This window comes from Lynx canadensis, chromosome A3 (genome assembly GCF_007474595.2).
Source record: "Lynx canadensis isolate LIC74 chromosome A3, mLynCan4.pri.v2, whole genome shotgun sequence".
In the NCBI taxonomy this organism is placed as follows: domain Eukaryota; kingdom Metazoa; phylum Chordata; class Mammalia; order Carnivora; family Felidae; genus Lynx; species Lynx canadensis.
This window is the reverse complement of record NC_044305.1, coordinates 8,205,234-8,226,975: the sequence shown is the minus strand read 5'-3', so window position 1 is coordinate 8,226,975 and position 21,742 is coordinate 8,205,234. Positions and strand designations below refer to the sequence as shown.

At 44.2% G+C, this 21,742-nt stretch overlaps 1 protein-coding gene across 5 annotated transcripts in view; it reads right to left on the bottom strand.

Moving 5' to 3' along the window:
* The window catches only part of BCAS1 (brain enriched myelin associated protein 1), a 99,249-nt gene that overhangs the window by 8,760 nt on the left and 68,747 nt on the right, over positions 1 to 21,742 (bottom strand). For 2 of the 5 annotated variants that reach the window (XM_030309364.1, XM_030309365.1), the window contains 3 exons: positions 20,555 to 20,596; positions 12,392 to 12,565; positions 4,451 to 4,516 (listed from right to left, as the gene is read on the bottom strand). The exons of 1 other annotated variant lie outside the window; for it this stretch is intronic. In XM_030309364.1, the coding sequence (XP_030165224.1) occupies positions 4,451 to 4,516; positions 12,392 to 12,565; positions 20,555 to 20,596 (282 nt within the window). The remainder of the gene's footprint in view (positions 1 to 4,450; positions 4,517 to 12,391; positions 12,566 to 20,554; positions 20,597 to 21,742) is intronic. 2 more of the 5 variants (XM_030309366.1, XM_030309368.1) reach the window with 2 other exon arrangements.

Here is a 21,742-nt window from a genome sequence, read left to right as displayed (position 1 = left end):
CCTGGGGTAAGAATAATCACATGGAGACTTTACACCCCCGTTGGGAAAGTGACGTAAGAACTGTTTTTCTAGCGTAAGAAAAACACCAGTTCGAGCAACGCCGGCTTTGATGTTGGGGAGAAAACTGGAGTTGGAGGGGATTGTGGCGACTTATCACATGCCCTGTTTAAAGGGGCAATGGCTGTTCCGACCCAGCCAGATGCTCTACAGGATTGTGGCCCTAGTGCTGTGAAATCTTCTGTTTTTCACATGGAAACTTGAAAAGGAATTGTTTTAAATGCAAAATATGTCAAGTTTAAGATACTGACTTCAAAGCTTTAAGGCCCTGGGAATGCAAACTGGTGCAGCCACTCTGGAAAACAGAATGGGGGGGTCCTCAAAAAATTAAAAATAGAACTACCCTACGACCCAGCAATTGCACTACTAGGCATTTATCCTCGGGATACAGGGGTGCCGTTTCCAAGGGACACATGAACCCCCATGTTTATAGCAGCAACATCAACAGTAGCCAAAGTATGGAAAGAGCCCAAATGTCCATCGATGGGTGAATGGACAAAGACGATGTGGGATTTTTATACAATGGAGTATTACTCGGCCATCAAAAAGAAGGAAATCTTGCCATTGGCAACTATGTGGATGGAACTGGAGGGTATTATGCTAAGTGAAATTAGTCAGAGAAAGACAAAAATCCTATGACTTCACTCATATGAGGACTTCAAGAGACAAAACAGATGAACCTAAGGGAAGGGAAACAAAAATACTATAAAAGCAGGGAGGGGGACAAAACAGAAGAGACTCATAAATATGGAGAACCAACAGAGGGTTCCTGGAGGGGGTGTGGGGGGGATGGGCCAAATGGGTCAGGGGCACTAAGGAATCTACTCCTGAAATCATTGTTGCACTACATGCTAACTAACTTGGATGTAAATTTTAAAAATAAATAAATTATTTAAAAGAAGTTTTAAAGCCCTGCTCACAGAAAACCACAGCCCCAGCACCCCCGGGGGCCGCATGGGACACACGGAATACACGCTCACAACTTATGATTTGTAAAAGTTACATATTGTCCCCCCGTTAAAAAGTTCTCGGACAAAGTTCCCCCTCAGTATCAAGTGTAGCCCTGAGAAATAAGCAAGAAGAGAGAAGATTGCCCCGTCCCCAAAGGCTCCGTAGGTCGCAGCCCCGTGGAGGGCAGGATTCCTTGGAGAAAGGAAACACCCAGGGCACCCCAAAGATGCTGAGCGATTCCGTCAGAACCCATGTGCCAAAGTCGTAGCAAAAGTCAAGACGCAGATGTCCAAGGGCAACAAAGCCCCGAGAGCAGGTACCCTTGAACAAGGAGATGCTCTTCAGAAAGGCCACAAGCCACTTGCACGCCGCGTTGACAGTTTTTGTCGTATAGAAGGTTTAAGATCCACTTATTGGCTAAGGGCTTAGCGTCTGCAGCCGAAAGCACACGGTGGGCTCTGGGTCCCTTCACACCCTTGCTGGGTGACCTGGAATGCATTGTTGGGTCTCTCAGCTTCCTCATCTGTGGGGCAGTCACAGAAGACATCGTACCTCATGGTGGCCTCATCGTACCTCATGGTGCGTACCCAGGCCGACTGAGAAGAGTCCGTCATCCCAACCCAACGTTGTCCACGGTGATCCTTCCTGACAGATTCTTTCCGTGTGGGTCCGAGAGCCGGGGGCAGACAAGGGACTCGGCAAATACTTGTTGAATGGAGTGTCCCTGTGCCTCCCCAACCTCGTCTCTAATCCCTTTTTCCTCTCTTCCTTCTGCTCTGACCACACGGTCTCCTCTTCTTCCGTGAACAAGCTTATTCTCAAAACGGGGGCCTCACGTTTGCTGTAATTCCTGCTCAGGACGTTTGCGGGGCTTGACGTGACAGCCACTTCTTTCCCGTCAAGTCTCAGCTCAGATGTCACCTCCCTGGGGCGGTGGCCCCTGTTTAGACAATCTACCCCTCTCTTGCAAAACACGGCTGTGTTTCCTTCATGCTTGCATTAATCTTGGGGGTTTCTTGGCTCCCTTGAGAACGTTCCGTCTGCCTCCCTCTGCTGGAAGGGGAGCTCTGGAGAACAACACTCTTCTGTCCTCCATGGCTTTATCCCCAGCACCTCGTCGGACACATAGTAAGTCTCCACCAAAAAGGGTTGAATGGATGGCCGGCAACTTGCCTTCCAGATGTTTCTACACTATTTCCCTCAGCAAATCATTGGGGAGTGAGAAGTGCCCGCACGTCAATAGCTTTCACGGGACATTGATTTTTTTTCAGGAGGGGCGCTTTCAGTGGATCAGGTCCATTTACCGCATAATTACGCCACTGCTATTAGGGCTTAAATGTTCTTTTCAATGGCTTAGACACTAACTCCTGGAAATAACAGATGGCTGGTTCCTTACATTCAGAGTAAGCTAAGAATCTAAACTGTGCGATGATTGCTTCGTCATTGAATGTAGATGATTTAAAATCTTTGCTTGGGATTTGACTCTGTCTCAGGATTTATCACACAAATTATTCTCATCTGAATCATCTTGAGTGTATCCTCTTGTAGAACTGAGTGACGCTGGCTGGAAGTTGGGGGACAAGGTCATGGGAACATCCCGTTTGATTCAGACCCTGAGGCACACCTGAACTGGGAGTTGCCTTGGGCTCCTTTTCCTAGAATCATCACCCGAGACTTTTCATAACTCTGAGAGGGCAATTCTGAAGGGAACAGAGAATGTCTATTCCCATCCCCCAAATTAAACAAAGCATTTATCATTCTCTCAACGATCACACATCCGTCTCCTCAAGTCTGCATCCAAGACGATCGGCATAACTGTTTCACGTTCACATTCTAGACAAAAATGTACAATTATGTTTAAAACTTTCATATGGAATAAAGTACATGTATCGTGTTTCCAAGATAGTTAACTCGAGGAGTTTTGGTTCCCAGTGGTCCGGAGACCACGTTTGGGGACAAGCACAGCAGGAAGTTGAAAAAGAAAAACAGAGATAATTTGAATGCAGCAAAAAGCAATATATTCCCTGTTGGAATATATAGGATAATCCAAGTATTATGGTCATGGAAATATAATGAATGGTAGTTACTGCTGTCCATTTGCGTGTGTGATAAGAACAAATACTGTAGGGTGGTAATTTCTTATCAGCGGCATAATAAGTAACAGTAACAAAACAATAGCAACTGCTATGGCTCCCTAGACTGAAGCCCTAACCCCCAGCGTGAAAGTATGTGGAGTAAGAAAGTAATTAAGGTTAACTGGGGTCAGAAGGATGGGGCCCTGATCAATAGGATTAGTGTCCCTATAAAAGCCACCCTGTGAGGACATAGTGAGAAGGCGGCTGTCAGAAAGCCAGGAAGGAGCTCTCCTCACCAGGAACCAAACCATTGCTGGCATCCTGATCTTGGATATTCCAGTCTCCAAAACTGTGAGAAAACAAATTTCCGTTGTTAAACCACTCCATCTGACAGTTGGCATGGCAGCCCGTGCTGATTCGCACGGCCACTAGCATTCATCGCGTCCTCCGTGCTGGGACTTCCAGGTGCTTTACGTGCACTGACTCATCTAAGTGTGACAGTGCCGTGAGGCAGCACTTTTCCTAGCTCCGTGATATAGGTGAGGAAACTGAGGCACGGAGACATTTGGTAATTTGTTTTCAGTCACACAGGTAAAAGATAGCAAAGCCAGGGTTCAAACGCAGGCAATCTGAGCCAGCAGCTCTGCTCTTAACCAGTTCTCTGTGTTGCAAAAATTAGTTGAAGAATACTTGTTGAGGTTTTTGTGGAGGTGTGTTTTTAAGTTAAGAAAGAGTGCAGGTTATAAAATAGGGTATGGAGCATGAGATGACCCCATTTAAAGAAATGAATATGTGGAGTTATAAAAATGTCTTAGCTGTGTTTCTCTAGAGTGGAGAAAATAATGGAAAAAACCACACGATCCCATGTTTCTTCACTCGTTTTTCAAAGAAATAGCTCCTACCATATGCCAGGCACCATGCAGTGCGATGGAAAAATAGAAGAGGCCCCTCCCTTGCTCCAGACACAGAAAGAAAGGGGTAGAGGAGACAGATAATGAATAGACAGATGACTTACTACAATGTGTCATAAATTCCACGAAGTAAAAGAACAAGACACAACAATGATGGATGGAAATAGGACATCTCTTTGAGGAGGGGACATTCAGGCCAAGACTTGAAGGATGGGAAGGGGTTTGCTCTGTGGAGAAGAGTTGGAAAAGCAAGTGTTAAATAAGAAATAGCTGAAAACTCTAGCCTGTTCATGCATGTGTCTGTAGAGCCCAAGAGAGTGCCTCATGTACAGCAAGCGCTCAACCTGGAGTCGGTAAATGAGCCGTCTTGTGGCTAAGAATTGCATTGGGAACTAGGCTAGAAAGAAGAGCGTGCAGGCTAACCCCACCACCGAACAGAGTTGACAGGTCACTTACTTGACAGCTGGAGTCTTTCCCATTTATTTCTTCTGAGTGGGTGATCCTTTCATCCCCTTTCACTGACTAAAATAACAAACAGACAACGGCCTTTCAGCTACTACAAGCACAGCAACATGGACAATGCAAGGGGAGTTCTGGAATGGCTGACCTCGGTCATTCATTATTGAGATTCAGCGTCAACTTCTGCACTTGGAAGACCAACTAGACCAACCGAGATGCGTGATTTCCATGTGGCTTCCAACCAGAGTCCGATTACATTCAAGTGTTGGCTTCCCCAAATCACAACAACAACATAAGTCTTAAACCCTGGGGTTAGGGAATTCTGGGATAAATAAATGATGATCAGCGTGCTAATGCTGGAACCAGGAGGTGGCTGAATGTATTGAATGAATGAACAATTAAACCATTGGTAGGCTTTTCTTGGTAACACATAGGTGGTGATGTTTCCTTGTGTTTTTTCCTCTAGCAGAGACATGGGGCATGTGGAACACCCTCTTTTCCATTTTAGTGACCCCTGTGGCCTGTGGCATCAGTGACAGAGCTGGATGGGCTGAATTCATAGGTTTGGCTCCTTAAAACAGACTCTCAGCGAAAGGCTCTAAAAGCACGTTCCTGGGACCACAGCTTTCAGCATCACTTGGGAGTTTGTTAGACGTACCAATTCTTGAGAACCACTCCAGATCTACAGAGTCAGAAACTCTCAGGGCTGGGGCCGAGCCACCTGTACTTGACAAGCCCTTCAGGTGAGACACGTCTCAGTGTGAGCATCACTGCTTTCAGCTAACTGGTATAGACAAACGCCGACCAATACTGGGGACTGCAGGTTCAACTATGGACTCGGTGATTCTCTGTGCCCGATGCCCGATAAAGCACCTAAGAAATCCAGTAATGAACTGCTCCGCTCTTATCAACAATTTTGACTCAGGTTTCATTCCCACATTAAACCACTAAGTCATCGCTAATCATCTCCTCCTCCCCTGCTGGAGGGAGGGGGTGTAGGAAACAGGTTAAGCAATGGGGGGCAAATAGGAAGACTTCAGATCCCACTGTTACTATCTTAGCTGTTCTGCCAGCAGGTGGCAAGGATCCATAACACCTGCATCAGAGAACAGTTAACAACATCAAAGGCACTCAAATAATTTTTTGATCGATTAATATTATATGCCTCTGTCATCTGGGGTACGGTAGTCCTATTAGTAAAGATAATAAAAATTGTTATTTATGAAAGCTAACTTTTCCTGGAGTGCTTACTAAGGGTTAGGCGCTCCAGTGAGGCAGTAACCCACACTGGTTCATTTATTCATCATGCAGAGCCTCAAGATAGAGGAATAGTGTTCTTTTCCTCGTTTTACAGTCAAGAAAATGGAAGCTCAGAGAAACTAGCATGGGTCACGGAACTAGCATGTTAGGGAGTCGGGATGTGACTCCGGGCAATCACTCTATTCCACCCTCTTAACTGCCTCCCCTCTGAGGCAGGGGATACCATTCAATGAACCCATATGTATCGAGCGTCCACTATGAAGCTCCCCAATTTAGAAAAATGGTAGGAGCTTGGATAAGATGTGGGTTGACGAGTCTCCAATAGGGAGGTCTGTGGGACGTGCCCACCCTCAGAGGTCAATCATGCTCATCTTTAAATATTACTTGGTACTGCTCTGATTCAGTAGTCTCCACTAGGACCATCAGTGGTTTCACACAGAATGGGAATTTCCAGGTCCTTTCCTACCTCAGAAACAACCTTTACAGAGCTTGGCATAGCATAGAACATTGATGCAAGCTTTTTAATTGGTTAGGAATGGAAGCGATCTTTCTTCAGCCTGAACCCCTGGGATCTGGAAGTTCCAGATACTTTTCTTAGGGACATTACCTCATGGGCTTCACCAAGGTGTTCAACCCAAAGGCAAAGAAAGATCTGTTTGTCCTCTACATAAACTTTAGATCCTTGTAGATGGAAAGTGGGGTTTTTTTTCTTCCTCTTGAGTCTTTTCCATTGCTCTACAAGGGCCAGTTTTGCTTGAGAACATGTAGAAAAAGAAATGGAGTCTCTTGCTTACAGTTTCTCTCCCTATAAACAGTTCAGTCAGCCTCCTCGCCCCATCCAAAGGTTTTACCGCTTTGGGATTTCCTTTGCCTCCAGAATTCAGGCCGTCATTAGGAGCCTTCCTGCCCAAACACGTTCCCTGGCGTCCTTTGAAATATGGAGTCCCAAACTCATTAGTTGGTCAGGTAATTCTGAATGGCAAAAACAGGCAGCCAAACACACAAAGTGGCTTTTTAAGCTAAACCTGAATGGACATTGGGAGGCACAGCCCTGGTGCCACCTTTCCTCCCTGAGAGAGACTCGTAACTTCTCTTCAGTGGCTTCAATTTGGTATCTGGTAGGTCCCCTGCCAGCTTAAGGTTTTGATCTGTTTTCTTTCCATCCGTTTCCTTGCTAACCTTTGGAGGAGAAATTGGATTGAATCAGGAAGCTTTCTTGGCAGCGGTGGGTCTAGGCAAGCGTCCTGAAAACAGCCCCTCAGGCTGTCAGGGAGATCGTGGCAAAGAAGTTCAGTTTCTTAAAAAAAAAAAAAAGAAGGGAATACCTCAAGCTTTTCTATGGTTTTTCTGTTTTCTCTCATTTTGAGGCAGATAAAGCTGTATTAATCAAAGGTGACCCTATGGTGAGTTTAGACTAAGGGTCTTATTCGGTCCATTTGAGGTACTTTCAATAACAGCAGTTAAAAACAATTTCCTTCCTCCCTCCCTCCCTTCCTTCATTTTCTTTCTATCCCTCTTCTTTCCTCTTTGCTGAGTCCTCTTTCAGAGACCAATTCAAATAGTTCACTTTGGGCTTTGTAGTCCAAAGACCATAACCACAGACGCTCATTTTCTCCAGCTGTCAAAAATAGAGCTACTGTTGAAAGGAACCCCACATTTTTTCAGGGACTATCTATCTAATACTTTAAAGAACAGTTTGAAGACCACCAAGTAATTTCAGATACTTTCTAGTTCAGTACCGAGCAACTCTCTTCCAGAGCTTTATTTTTATTCATGAGAGCCAAAGTACAGCACCTTAGGGCATCCAGCCTGCGGTGTTGAGATGGAATCTGGTTGTGACATCCAAGCTTTGCATAGTAATAAAGTCATTTTTATTTCTTTCACCGTGTCACGCATTCCTATAGCTTGATACTCTAAGGAACGTTTGAGGCATCTCCAACATATATTACTTAGTCAAAATTCTAGTGGAAATGTTTGGTGGTCACTTCACATTTTTTTTTTGAAAGGAACACAAGTGTATTTTGATGGAGCTCTAATCCCACTGAAGTTGAGATTTAAAAGAATTGGGAAGATGGGGCGCCTGAGTGGCTTAGTTGATTAAGTGTCTGACTCTTGACTTCAGTTCAGGTCATGATCTCACCATTCATGAGTTCGAGCCCCGCATCGGCTCTTCACTGACAGTATGGAGCCTGCTTGGGCTTCTCTGTCTTCCTCTCTCTCTCTGCCCCTCCCCCATTCATGATTGATCTCTCTCTCGCAATCTCTCTCTCTCTCTCTCAAAAACAAAACAAAACAAAACAAATAAACATTAAAAAAAAAAGAATTGGGCAGATATTTTAATTTAGTGTGAGTCTATCAGCAAGATTGTTTACTAGCTCTGCCTCATTGGAACAAATCTAAGGAACTACACCGGCTAGAAATATCCAGAATCAACAAAGGCTATGCGTCCAACCTTTGTGTTTTATCAAGATGCTCACTTGAAACGGAATTGGGCAATCAGACAAAATTACACGGCCAAGATAAATTCTCATTCTAATGACAAATATATTCAGAAAACGTACATCCGAGCTTCATGCAAATCATGTATCAATTCTCCCCTCTCTTGCCTTGTTGTAATTTCAGATAAGCCCAGCACAGAAAGATGTTTCCACAGGAAACACTACTAGGAGAATCACAAAAACGGGGCGATGGTTGTTCTACCTCCTTTTACTCTCACAGAAAATCACTTTCCAGGAGCACAGGAAGCTGCAATAACATGAACATAAGAGTAAGCTTTAGAATGAACAAAAACCTGAGTTTGAATTCTGGCTCTGCCATTTACCGGCTCTGTGACCCTGACCAGATCACTTAAAACACTCTGAGTCCTCATGCCCTTCTGAGCACAGAGGGGCAGGAATGTGTTGCACAGAGTTTTTACATTAATGAATGAGATAACGCAAGCAATGTGCTAGCATAGTGCCGGCCATGCTGCCTGCACGTGATACATAAACAGCAGCCATTCTTATTAATTATTATTATTAACCGAGAGGGCCAAATGGCCACAGAATCCTCTTTAAGGGTAGGAAGGAATGCCAGCTGCTGTGGAGACAGGAATTGCCCACACAAATGCTACTTTCAGAACCTTTTCCTGAAGAGAAACTCCGTGTTCATAGTTCAATACTCAGGGAAGAATCTGAGATCAAGAACTTTAGCTAGGAGACTGCTGTTTTTGGTTTTGGTTTTGGTTTTGGTTTTGTTTTACAATTACTATCACGAACCATCCCCTTTTTCCTCCAGAGGGTACATTTCAACAGGCTTTACTAGATTTATAGATTGAATGTAAGCCACAAAAGACCATTATTGCGTGGCTGTCTCCCCCTTCGGTCTTACATTTGCCCAATATTAAGGCTCATAGTCTTTCTCTGCACCTGAGAACATTATTCCAACAAAGAGCTTCTTACAAAACTAATGGTCTAAAGAAAGAGACAGGAGGAGGATTAAATGAAACAGCGTGTGATAATGGTTTGGAGGAGGAAAAGCACTTTTCCAGGACAGGGTGTTATTAATATTGACAAATTATAAATCTCTATCTCTGTATTTCTATCTACCACCTTTATGGTTTCATCTGCCTATGTGGTTTGCGGGCGCATGAATATAGTTCTCCACCCACTCACTTTATAAAAATACATTTATAAAAATATTATAAAAATAAAAATACACTTCAAATGCCCAATCTCTTGACGTACAGTTGAGTTAATACATATAAGGATCTTGTCCTATGTAGGGCACGACAGATGTCTTAGCTATTTCTTGCAAGTATTGTGAAAATCTGTAGGAGCCCATTGGATTTTCGTGAAGCGGCATATATCTACATGTGTCAAATGCAGTGCAAGGACTTTATGTGACTCTATTTATTTTCCCTGAAGTATACTTATTTGAAAAATGATATTCTCTTCATTTCTATTTTTACAAGAGGTTAATTTCCGGAAAGAAAAACATCTCTTAGAAGTGAACTGGGCAACGCGCTTAGTTTAAAAGGAATATGCAACCATGAGTCACATTGCCATGGGGCAGCAAATCAGTTTGACACATTCGCTTATTTGGCTCAAAAAATAAAAAATAAAAAGCTCAGTGATGAGTCAGATGTTGTCTCTATTTTCAAGTCCTTACAGCAGGGTTTGGTTTGGATTTACTGCATAAATCCGCACTTCAGATTTGTTTGGAAGTCATGAAACATTAGCTAAAAGTGTTTCCTGAAAACGATTGCTGAAGCCAACAGCCAAGATTGCATGCCGTGGGGATAATAACACAGAGGCATAAAGGTAAGTGTACAAGGATGTTCATGCAGGTCCGCAAAGCACCTAGATCGTGTGTGTGAGACACATGGTGTGTGCTCACTGCCTATGGCCTAGGATTAAAATAAACACCCGTTTTCCTTATTAGGCCTTATTCTCTATGAGGACAGGGGCCACGTCTATTTATGGTCACTGTTGTATCCCGGTGTCTAGAATGTAGGGGGTACTCAACAATTATTTGCTGAATAAATACATAAAAGAAGTCCCACAAGTGGGAAACAAATCAAGCGTCCATCAAGAGAGCAATGGTTAATCTGAGTACGATAAATCTAGATGATGGGATTCAGTGAAGTTGCTGTAAAGAACGAGGTGGCTTTACATTGGGGATGCAACCCCAAATACCCCCCAGGGACAGGGACAGTGACATAAATGAGCTGGGCTGGGTGTGACAAGAGGAAGTGACGGGGATGTGGTGAGCTGGAAAGCCATGTCTTCTGTGTATTTGAATTATTCACAATGATAATATATTGTTATAAGGAAAACAAAGCAGACTGCAAGAAAAAAATCATTAGGATATCTGGAATTTTTAGGAAGAATCCCCCAAATCATGGAAGGTTTGGAGTTCAAACATTAATAGAAGGGAAGAATGTTCAGGCTTCCAGACATAACTCTTTCTATGCACGGTAGATACTAAGAACAATGGATGTTATAAGACCTGATGCTACGAATCCACTGAGGGTTGCTGGGGAAAAATGTGTCTTCCTCTACTCCTATCCCTGTCCTAGGGAGAATTAATTAGAAAGGACTCTTTTGTTTCCAGTTTGTTCCCCTAACAGTTCACAGGTACCCAGGTTGTATTGCTAGAAAATATCCCCGAGAAACCTCTAAAGGATAGCTCTGGAGGACGAATTTAAGTAATGTGAGACCTCGTTAGAATTTAAGGATTTGTTTCGAATGGATGTAGTGAGTGGTTTAGATGTCTTTCATGCCTTATTTGGAATCTCTTGCATTTTCTTGTCTTTTAAGTAAAGAAGTCTCAGGTTGGTTATTTGGAAGAGAAAATCATGCTCTTTGCTATCGGGGAGGCGGGGGAGGGTATCTCTCAACTCCATCCAGAAATGGGAAAGTTGGATCGCTCTCAATGTTATGATGAGCTATTTGGGGATCCCATTTGTAATGTAGATGGGTTTCCAGAAACAGGCCAAATGTTCTTTTCTTTCCTGACATAGCATAAAAATTGGTGGAAAAAATCTCAGATCTTGATCCCCATTTTTAGCGCCAAATTGCAGAGTAAATGACGAGGAATGTACATGGAGTCCCAGCCATACAGGCTGATTGCTACTTACTGTATACTTCCTACTCTCTGAGAATCCACTGATAAGAGAAAATGAATCTTGTCAACAATTTCTAACAGGGTTCTCCTTAACATGCCTCAGCTCCCATTGGCATGGGTTTTGTGTTGTGGTGTGTGGTGCTGTGTTGTGTTGTGTTGTGGACCAGAAAGAATTTCTTAACAGGCTGAGCCTGTGAAACCAGAGAGTTGCTTTCTCAAAGGATTAAACTCCCAAAGACTCCTGAAAATAAGGGCACACTATAATGAAATTCTTGTTTTTCATTAAAAGAGAATTAAACCAATGACCTTTTACATGGGTCTTTGTTTTTTGTCTTCCAACCAAGTTGGGTTTTGTCGCATTATATTATTTAAGTTCTTGGATGTTTAGTTATTTCATGTACATGACACTTCATAGACACCAAAACATGTCTGCCCACATTCTTTCCATTTTATACAAGCTAAAAGCACGGAACAAGTTGTACGTGCTCGCTATTAGAAATTATGTTGCCACTTTATAACTGGAACTATTTATAAATCGGCTTTGTCCACATTTGTGTGACTCACATGTCACTTTCAGAATTTTTCTAACGTCAACATGTAACTTGGCCTATTTATTACCTGGTCCTCTAAACAATGCCTTATGTTCTTTATGTAAATATATGGATTTTCAAAGGAAACAGCATGTCATTACCATAATGAGAAAAATAATATCATTTGCCATACACAGAAGGAAACTTTAAAAATAAATTAAAAGTGAACAATAATACTGACTTCCAGGTAGGTGCGATTGGCTACCACAGCTCAGGACCCAAGGCCAGCTCTGTCTTTGTTAAAGAGTGAGTTGGCAGGAGTTAAGGAAAGATTAAGGAATATTAGCAATAAAGTGAGACTTTCTCTGTGATGGAGTCAGAGGGATGAAAGGGAATTTTCTCACTGCACACTTCAGATTCCACTTATATCCCGTCTACACCACCCACAGTTATGTCTCACCCCACCTACGATGCGGGTCCTTCGCTCTCGGAAGCTGATCTGGGTATTTCAGGTTTCCTGTGCTGGAAGCAGGTGGCTTACCATTTGTCTGAGAAACGCCATCAGGGAGGCTCTTGGTGGTCTGGGGTCTTCTCTTTTGAGTTTTACTTCTGTGGGTTCAGGTGTGGTATCTCCTTCCTCGTTGAGATCCACCGTTTGTAAGGCTGATTCTACTTCCTCGGACTTTACAACCTCTACTGGTGATTCACACACCACCTGGATTATTTTGCCAGGTAATAAGACAGTGAATAAAAAGACATTTCCCAAAAGAGGCTTTAGAAAGTGGGGTCCTGGTCACCCCTTCTTCACAGAGTAGCTACAGGTTTGAGCCAACGATCATTTCTACGCAGGCACATCTTCCAGAAGTAATGCTCATGTCATATAGTGGGCTTTCTTTTTCTTTTATGTTTATTTATTTTGAGAGAGAGAGAGAGAGAGAGGGAATGCCAGCAGGGGAAGGACAGAGAGAGAGAAGGAGAGAGAATCAAGCAGGCTCCTATTTGCTGATCGCACAGAGCCAGACTCGGGCTCGATCTCATGAACCATGAGATCATGGCCTGAGCTGAAATCAAGAGTCAGATGTTTAACGTACTGAGCCACCCAGGTGCCGCCATATAATGTGCTGTCAAACAGCCAACTTCTAAAAAAATGCCAAATCCACTGACTTGGGAGTAGTGAGATTCCTCCTGTCTGAGGTTCAAGGCTTCGACGGAAAGCCCCTCTTGGGGACTGCCGTCCGTCACATGCTCAACGCCCCTCCCTTCCAGGAGGCCCACCTCTTTGGTCTGCCATCAAGGTGACTTACACCTAGCCTGTGTAAAAATCAGGAATGAATCGTTTCCTTAAGGGTCCACCCTCAGAGACAGTGACCGTGACATCTCCCATCACGTGCCCTACATTTACCCACAACTGTGGAGAATTCGTCCTCTCTGCAGAAAGGATAGAGTGAAAGCCACACTGGATTGAACAGACTGGGCTTCCTCCTAAACTTACTTCCCACCCCACCCCAGGGCCGGTCATTTGCCATTGTTTCTTAACTGAAATTCATGCTTTCAGAAGAAAACCAAACTTGGCAAGAAAACCGGCCAAGTTCCTTACGGCCCCCAGCGAGGTACCTAGTGAGCTCAGTGCCCCCCTGGATGTCCATGGGGGACAAGGGATGGCCAGCAACGTGGGGTTTGGATGGAAGATCCCATTCACCTGCACTCTGATTCCAAATTCCGTTCTTTGCATCGCCTCACCCCATTTGTGCTGTGCCCCAGTCACATCTGGAACAGTTTCTGCTTTCGCACTGATCCCTGCAACAGATTTAATTGGCCCTGAGAGGGCTTCATAATTTCTTTTTTGGTTTCCTTGGGCAGGGGCTGGCAAGCTACTCCCAAATCCAGCCCAGAGACTGTTTTAGTACGGCCCCGAGCTACAAATGGATTTTACATTTTTAAGGGGTTGTAAAATGCTTTTTTAAAAGATGAAAAAGTAGGCAACAGAGACCACATGTGGCCTGCAAAGTCTGCAATATTTACTGCCCGGCCCTTTGCACAACACGCTTGCCTTCCCCTGCCTCAGAGACAGTTGCTCTAGAGCCAAAGGTATCTGTGCATTTGTCTTTGCTGGTGCCAAGCGCCGCCCCTTCCTCGGAATCTTGTTCTTGCTGTCAGGGAGTTGGGGGGAGGCAACTTAGGTATTTCTAGAAACACAGCATGCCTGTGGAGAAATCATCTTCCTTCCGTTCATCCAGAATATACCATTGGTTTGCCCGTGACCCCAGTGATCCAGACTGAGAAGGACCCTGAATTTCTGCACTGTCAACCGAAGCCCGTTAACCGATCAGCATGAGGGACCAGCCTGAAATATAGCAACTGAATCACAGCCGTCTCTCCCCGCCTTCCATTTCATAACACATCAGCATGACTTCGAGCATCTTCCGTCTGTAGACAAAGATACGGGGAAGTCATCAATCGATCTGGGGAGTCATCAACTCGAAAGTCTGAAGGACGCAAAGCAGGGGAGATCGGCATGGATTGACCATAAGAGAGCAAGGAGCTGCAGGGGCTGGGGTGAACACAAGCCAAGTTGTCCCATCTTAAGACATAGGAAGAATGAAAGCACTGGACAGCCAAACAGCAGATGTTTGGGAAGAGGCTTCTCCTGCTGCAGGGCTGTCTTGTCCTGACCCACGCCAGGGAAACCAGGCTTGGGAAACCAGGATGAGATTGAAGCCAGGTGACATACTGGGAGTGGTGGTCAGACGTGGTCATGGGTTTCCATATCTGGGCCTGGTTCAGTTCAGTTGCATTTCTGAAAAAGAACCTTCAGCCACAAGGGTCCCGGGGTGAGCCTGAAAGGCAGGCGGTCTGACCTAGTGATCACGAGATCAGCCTCTAGTGCCTTCCTGGCTCGAAGTCTTGACTTCACCCCTTACGGAGGCTCTAAACAGAGGTCCCTACTCAACATCCCGACATTGAGACGATGGGGTTTCCATCTTCTCGACGGGGACAGTATACACATCAGAAAGTTGTCTGCAAAATTAAATCCAGGAAGTGCACGTGAAGCTCTTAGAACGGTGCCTGACACATAACAAGCACTCAGTTAACACCACTGGCTGTTACTTGAGCTCTTATGAGAGCTGTTTATTTCATGGGCCTGAATAATGTGGAATCACCCGCCATGCACATGCCCATTTTTTAGAGATGATATTAATAACCACCTCTTACCATGCCTGACATCGTGCAGAGTATTTTTAATATATTCCCCCAGTGAATAGTTATTGAATTATTAAAGAGCTCAGAGTAAGATAACATTGTCCCTATCCTATAGATGAAGAATGTGAATGACTGAACGGCTTGGCCAAAGTCATAGCAGAGGTAAGTAGCCATTTCAATGGGGATGGAGTTGTGGACCGGTAACCGAATACCTAATATGGCTTAACCAGTAATGATACAGAACCAGTTTGAAAGTAGGAAGTTCTAGGATTGGTTCTATGGCTTCACAATGTCTTTAAAAACATGGGTTCCTTCTATCCTTTGGCTTTCCCATCTTTGGCATGCTGGATTTTCACCCTTTTATTTGTTACCTCATGGATATATAAGTAGCTGTCACAGTTCCAGGCATGACATCCTCAACCCAATGTCTTAAAAAATGGAGGAAGTTCCCAGCAAAAGCTTTCCTCCAAACGAACGTCTGTATTTTGATTCCCTACCTTAGCATACATTGCACTGGCCAGAAGTTGTCACATCCTTACCCCTAGACAAATTGTTGTTGAAAAAAAAAATGGGAGTACTGTTTTAGACTAATAATGATCAAATACTTTGTGGGTATGGTAGTTGCCAACCTTGCCTGAGATCATGGGGAAAAGGGTGGAGAAATGGGAAATAACCCTGAGGTCGGTAATGACCAGAGTCTGACTCATTGAATCTGGGTTCAGAATTATTCTGTCTCTAAAGCAGCGAGTTCCTTTTTTTGTATGTAAGGGCCTGGAGGGAAAATTACATAATAAAATAATCAGACTGTATGGTAACCTCATCAATCAACCTTTCGATTGCCAATGGTTTTCTTGCTGGGCCTTTACAAATGGTAAGTGGTATCAACTCATAAATCCTAGGCCAGAGTCCATTCTTCAAAACATAACTATTTCGGTAGGTGAAAAAAAAAAAAAAAAGTCTGATGTGGGCGATACTTCTAGAGAGTCCCATTAGCTTTGAAGTCAGGCCAAGAAATTGGCTTTCAGCAGCCAAGGAAAATCCACCGATTTCCAGTGTGGAAATCCAGAAGGATTTGAGCTGAGTGAGGAGCTAATTTGCATATACAGACATAGAATTTGATTTTTGTCCGGATGGTTTTCCGATCTCCTTCCAGCCAAGGCTTTGGAAGAAGTCGCTCCTTCTTTAGAATATATAACTGCATCTGCACATTTTAATTTGGGGCATGATGGATATGGTGAAAATCAGATGTGTGCTATACTTCAGCGTGGATTGGCTTGACTTCATTAGGGGATATTATACTTTGCATGAAGATGGCTAGTGCATTTAAGACAGAGAATACACATTTCGGCAAGTTTCCACTTTTTGCCTCAAAGATTATACCATCCTTACTCTTGGCATTTGGATTATACAGTTTTCACTAGAACTGCGAGTTCTGGAGACTGATTTACAGCAAAACAGATTTCTTCCCCCTAAACTTCACCCATAATACAAAAATATTGATATTAACAGTTTTTACTTTAGAATCTCTTTAAGATGCTGTCTGATTTAATTTACAACACGATTATTTGATTACCAAGACTGGGCGAAGATTTTATTTTTCAACCCAGGAACTATTCTCCTTCGTTCTCTTCATGGAACCCCCATTTTGCTTTGGGGGAACAATACACCTTAACCGTAAGACTGCATAACTGGGTCGAAGTTGCTTGAGCAGATCTAAGCCAATCCACATGGTCTAGCTCATTGGCCATATGAGTTTAGGGATGGGAACATGTGGCAGAATGTATTATTTTCCCAATTTTTCACTCTGGCTTCCTGTACAGCGCTTATAGATCTGTGCCCATTGTTGTGTGACGTGCTTTGGCAAATGCACCGTGAGCAGATGTGATGGAAAGCCGGACTGAGCGGGAGGTCTCAGAGCCCTTGCATGGTTCACCCCCGGCACTGTCTTCCCTTGGTCACTACAATTGCACACCCTTGTTGAAGGGGCTGTTTTTCTCAGTCTAGATCTCAGCGGGAAGAAGCCACATAGATCAACCACAGAGAACCCACAGCTGCCACATAGCCTGAATGAGGAAAACAAGAATCCTTGCTACTGAAAGCCACTGCAGGGTGGGGCTTCGATTTTGCACCAAAATCTGGCCAAAGCTGATTAATAGAGCACGTGAATCCGTGTAGGTCCATGAAGGAGAACAGATTCGAGGACAGGCAGAGTTTGTACCGGACCAATCTCTCCTTCGCTCAGAACTGGGCGACGTGACATCGGAAAGTGGAAATGTAGGCAGGCCAGGAAGGCTGAGCCACAGGAAAGCCCCGAATCAAGACTCATTTAAAACCAATTCTGCTTCCCAGTGATGAGTGCCAATAAATTCCTTTTTAAAATTTTTTTTTTTTTTCAACGTTTATTTATTTTTGGGACAGAGAGAGACAGAGCATGAACGGGGGAGGGGCAGAGAGAGAGGGAGACACAGAATCAGAAACAGGCTCCAGGCTCTGAGCCATCAGCCCAGAGCCTGACGCGGGGCTCGAACTCACGGACCGCGAGATCGTGACCTGGCTGAAGTCGGACGCTTAACCGACTGCGCCACCCAGGCGCCCCAATAAATTCCTTTTTAAAAACAAATCCAGATTGGGTTGGGTTTTCTTTCACTTGCAACCATGAGGTTACTTCCTAAGAGAGGTAAAAAACAGAAGTACCTATTTCCTTGATGGTATAGGTCATTGGGAGGGAAAGATTTTCTTCCCCCATTAGCTAGCACATTAATTGAATTAAGCAAGGGCCAAAATATTCTCAGATGACAGAGGAATGATTCTTTAGTTTCTGTAGCAGATTTTATTTCTGATAGGACCCGAAGCACATTCTAGGAAAAGCGCTAACCTTCCACAGGTTTTTAAAAAAGCAAAACAAAACAAAAACGAACCATATTCTAGCCAGACGTCGCTAGATAGGACTCTTATAGTATGGTTAATCACACTTAATAGTTCTGTTTTGAACTGTACGTTGTTTTGATTAATGCCATCTCTCTTATTTGGGAGGAGGAAATTAAACTAATTATTTCATGCATGCCTTCACTCGACGTGGGCACTTAGGGATGTGTAACTGCTCGAGGAAATACAATCTCTGATCACTGGGAGCACTCACTCTACAGCTGCCATTGAAGTGGGGAGGCAGCCACAGGTGATATGCACATGAATGAGTGTGGTTGTATTCTAATAAAACTTTATTCATAAACAGTAAAATGTGAAGTTGGTGAAATTTTTATGCACCACCCCCCCACAAATATTATTCTTTCAGTTATTTCAATGATTCAAAATGTAACAACCAGGGTGCCTGGGTGGCTCAGTCGGTTAAGCGTCCAACTTCGGCTCAGGTCATGATCTCGTGGTTTGTGAGTTCGAGCCCCGCGTCGGGCTCTGTGCTGACAGCTCGGAGCCTGGAGCCTGCTTCGGATTCTGTGTCTCCCTCTCTCTCTCTGCCCCTCCCCTGCTCTTGTTCGGTCTCTCTCTGTCTCTCAATAATAAAGAAACGTTAAAAAAAATTCCAAATGTAAAAACCAACTTTAGCTTGTGGGCCCTACGGCAATGGGCTGGAATTGGCTTGTGAGCTGCTGTTTGCTGACCCCTGAATTACTGAATGCTTTCTGTGTTTTGGGCACTGAAACATGCACATTAAATGCATTGTTTGCTCAATTCTTGCAAGAACCCTAAGGGGTGGGTAATATCATTGTGGGCATTTAAGAGATGAGTAAACTGAGGTCCAAGAGGGGGCAGAGTCTGGGGATAAAGGGCCCAAGACCCACTGCTTTTAGCCTCATTCCCTCCAACTAACAGGCAGACAAAGAAATGCTGGAGCTTAAAAACAGAAATGTTCTTTTGAGGGCTAAGTAACCTAAAGCCATTTTGATAATGCATCTTCATTTTCTTGAGAAAATATTTTGCTTTCTTTGATACCTTCACCAGCTTTTCTGTTCTCTTTTGGCATCAGTAATTTGACTTTAGTTTACGTTTATATTTCTGTTTCGAATTTCACATTAGAAAAGGAAATACTTCCTCTTTGTCAGAGGTCAACCCTACGTTGATGCGGGGTTCCTTGAACAGGTAATGGCACACAAACATCCAAAAAGAAGTTTCTCTCCAAAAAACTCAGAACCTCAATGCTAACTGATGCCCCAGGGTTAACCTGCAGCTTTTAAATGTAAAGTTCATGGAGGAAAAGACTCACACTGTTCCTCCTCACAGGTTGCTGAAATAGAGGCTTTGGCTCCGTAGAAAATAGCTGGTAAATTCATGAGAATTTTTTGGAATTATGAAAGATCTAGGCTTTGCTGAGCTCGTAAGTTTGACTCATAAGAGAAGGGGAAGAAAGGAAGAAAGAAAGAAAGAAAGAAAGAAAGAAGAAAGAAAGAAAAGGAAGGAAGGAAGAAAGAAAGAGAAGGAAGGAAGGAAAGAAGGAAGGAAGAAAGGAGAGGTGGGGGGAGGGAGGAAGGGAGGGAGGGAGGGAGGGAGGAAGGAAGGAAGAGGGAGGGGGGAGGGAAAGAAAAACAATTACAATAACAAAAAAGCAGATTTGAAAGACCTTTCTCCTAGCAAGAATTGTAACAACCATTCTAATTTCCATCCCACATCACAGACAACATTTCTGGAACAGACTTGGATTTTCAACATCAGTTCAATGCCAGCAATTAAATAAAAATGAAAACACAAGCTCTCTCCAAGGCTAGCAAACAAGAGACACCTAGAAAGAGCCAAACATATTTTGCTTTGGCAAAACGATAATGATCAGTTTCTATCTTAAGGAGCTGTGAACTCGCTTATCCCCACTTGTAAAATTTTCCAAGACTGTACTCCATTCAGAGCAGAAAGCTGCTGACTCATGAGGACAATTGATTAATCTCCCTGGAAGATGTTTTTGGAAAACTGCATTTTTGCGGTGCCTCTATGGAGCCATCCCCTTTAGACGTGAACGCACCGTCTGGAGGGTTTGGACAGTGAGGTCCAGCCTATGTCTCCCAGGTGTAGACCCAAGGAGTCGGTTCTCCCGCCCAAGAACAACAGTCTTAGCATCAAGTGCAGCAAGATGCTCTCATGCTTGACGCACTTATCTGTCCTGGGTACCGCCCACAGTTAGTAGAGAATCTGGGTTGCCATGGAAACAGAGAGCGATCAAGGTAGAAGAAGCGCAGGGGGCAGCATCATTGCCCCTTAAGGAAGTGGAAGGATGGTCTTAAGTGTGATAGACTCTTTCAGCCCCTGGATGATGACAAATTATAAAAACGCATGCTCTGACTTTGTGATTTCGTTTGTGCTGATTTCATAGGCATTGCAAATATTCACCCAACGTTATTCCCCACTGGTCCCTAATCACATGAAAGGCTGAAAGAGTCTACGGCAGATGGGAGACACTTGGGGCAATGCAAGAACACAGGACCCCAGAGCTGAAATGCCCAACGGTCCAGCATGCGGAAGATGAGAATGAAATGGTTCTGCCATTTAACGCATAACTTACATTCTCCTCTGCACCTGCGGGGACTGAATCCTCTTTAACTGACTAAAGGGAAGATAAAAACAAAAGTAAGAGTCAGAATGTTACCAAAAAATGGAGAGTTCTTTGGGCCAACAGCCCTCTGGTGCCATTCTTGGACACTGAATTGCTTACGCACACCTGGTTCCAAAGAGAACTTGAGAGAGACTTACGCGGGATCACACGGTACAGCAAGATGATAAATAGTTATGTATTTGAAAATGCAACGAAGGGAAAATAAATACCCAGACGCGGCCAGGACACGAATGGAGTGGGGGAGAAGCGTTGCTACAGAAAACACAGACCACAGCCTCGGCTGTGGGTCAGCGACACGTCTGCCTTAACATTTTCTGCTTGTTGATGAAAATCACACAAGGCACAGTCGCTGTCAGGTAAAAACAAATGAGCCGCTCAGGAAAGTTCTGGCAGTTGAGTGCAGAGACATCCATCCCATGGTACACATAGAGCAAACAGGTGGTGAGGTAACGAGCAGGGTCTTTGGCCTTATCCTGACCGTAGAGCAGTGGCCAGCATCGATAGCTCTTCATCCCTCAACATAGGCCAGTGGCATCGTGCCAAAGTTGAATCCGGCTAGAACCCTTCTCTGGAGGCCCAGAAGGCTGGGGTCTAACACACCCAACTTCAGACACTATTCCTCCCTACAGTATTCTGTCATACGCAGACTGCCTCAAGGAGGGGAGCGATTGCCCCAGTGCTGTCAAAGGTCGAGGCCACCATTACATGAAGACCGTTTGCGAAGCTTCAACTTTGGAGATGATCTTTGCAGTTGTTCTTAAATTTGGCAGGGAGGGGTTGTGGCGGGGTGATGTTCGCAGACCGCTTTGAGACCCGCTTGGCAGATCTGGACTCTCTTTCCAGAAAAATAAACACGAACCAAATATTTTGCCCATCATTTTAGGGTGTTCATAGCTGGATGCCAGGCTAAGAACTCTTCCCTACGTTCATTTTGTTCTAAGTCCTGTGCTTATTTTTACCTTTAAACTATGCAGGAGGGGGGGGAGAAAGGAATCGACCTTCCCAAACACGTCTCCCTGTGCCGTGGACACGGATCGTACACCTGCATCTACCTTGTATGTGCAGGGGCTCTGTACACACCATCGCACTGAAAGTGGCCTCAAGCGGTCAGGAGGGTGACCGTCATTTACGTAGACA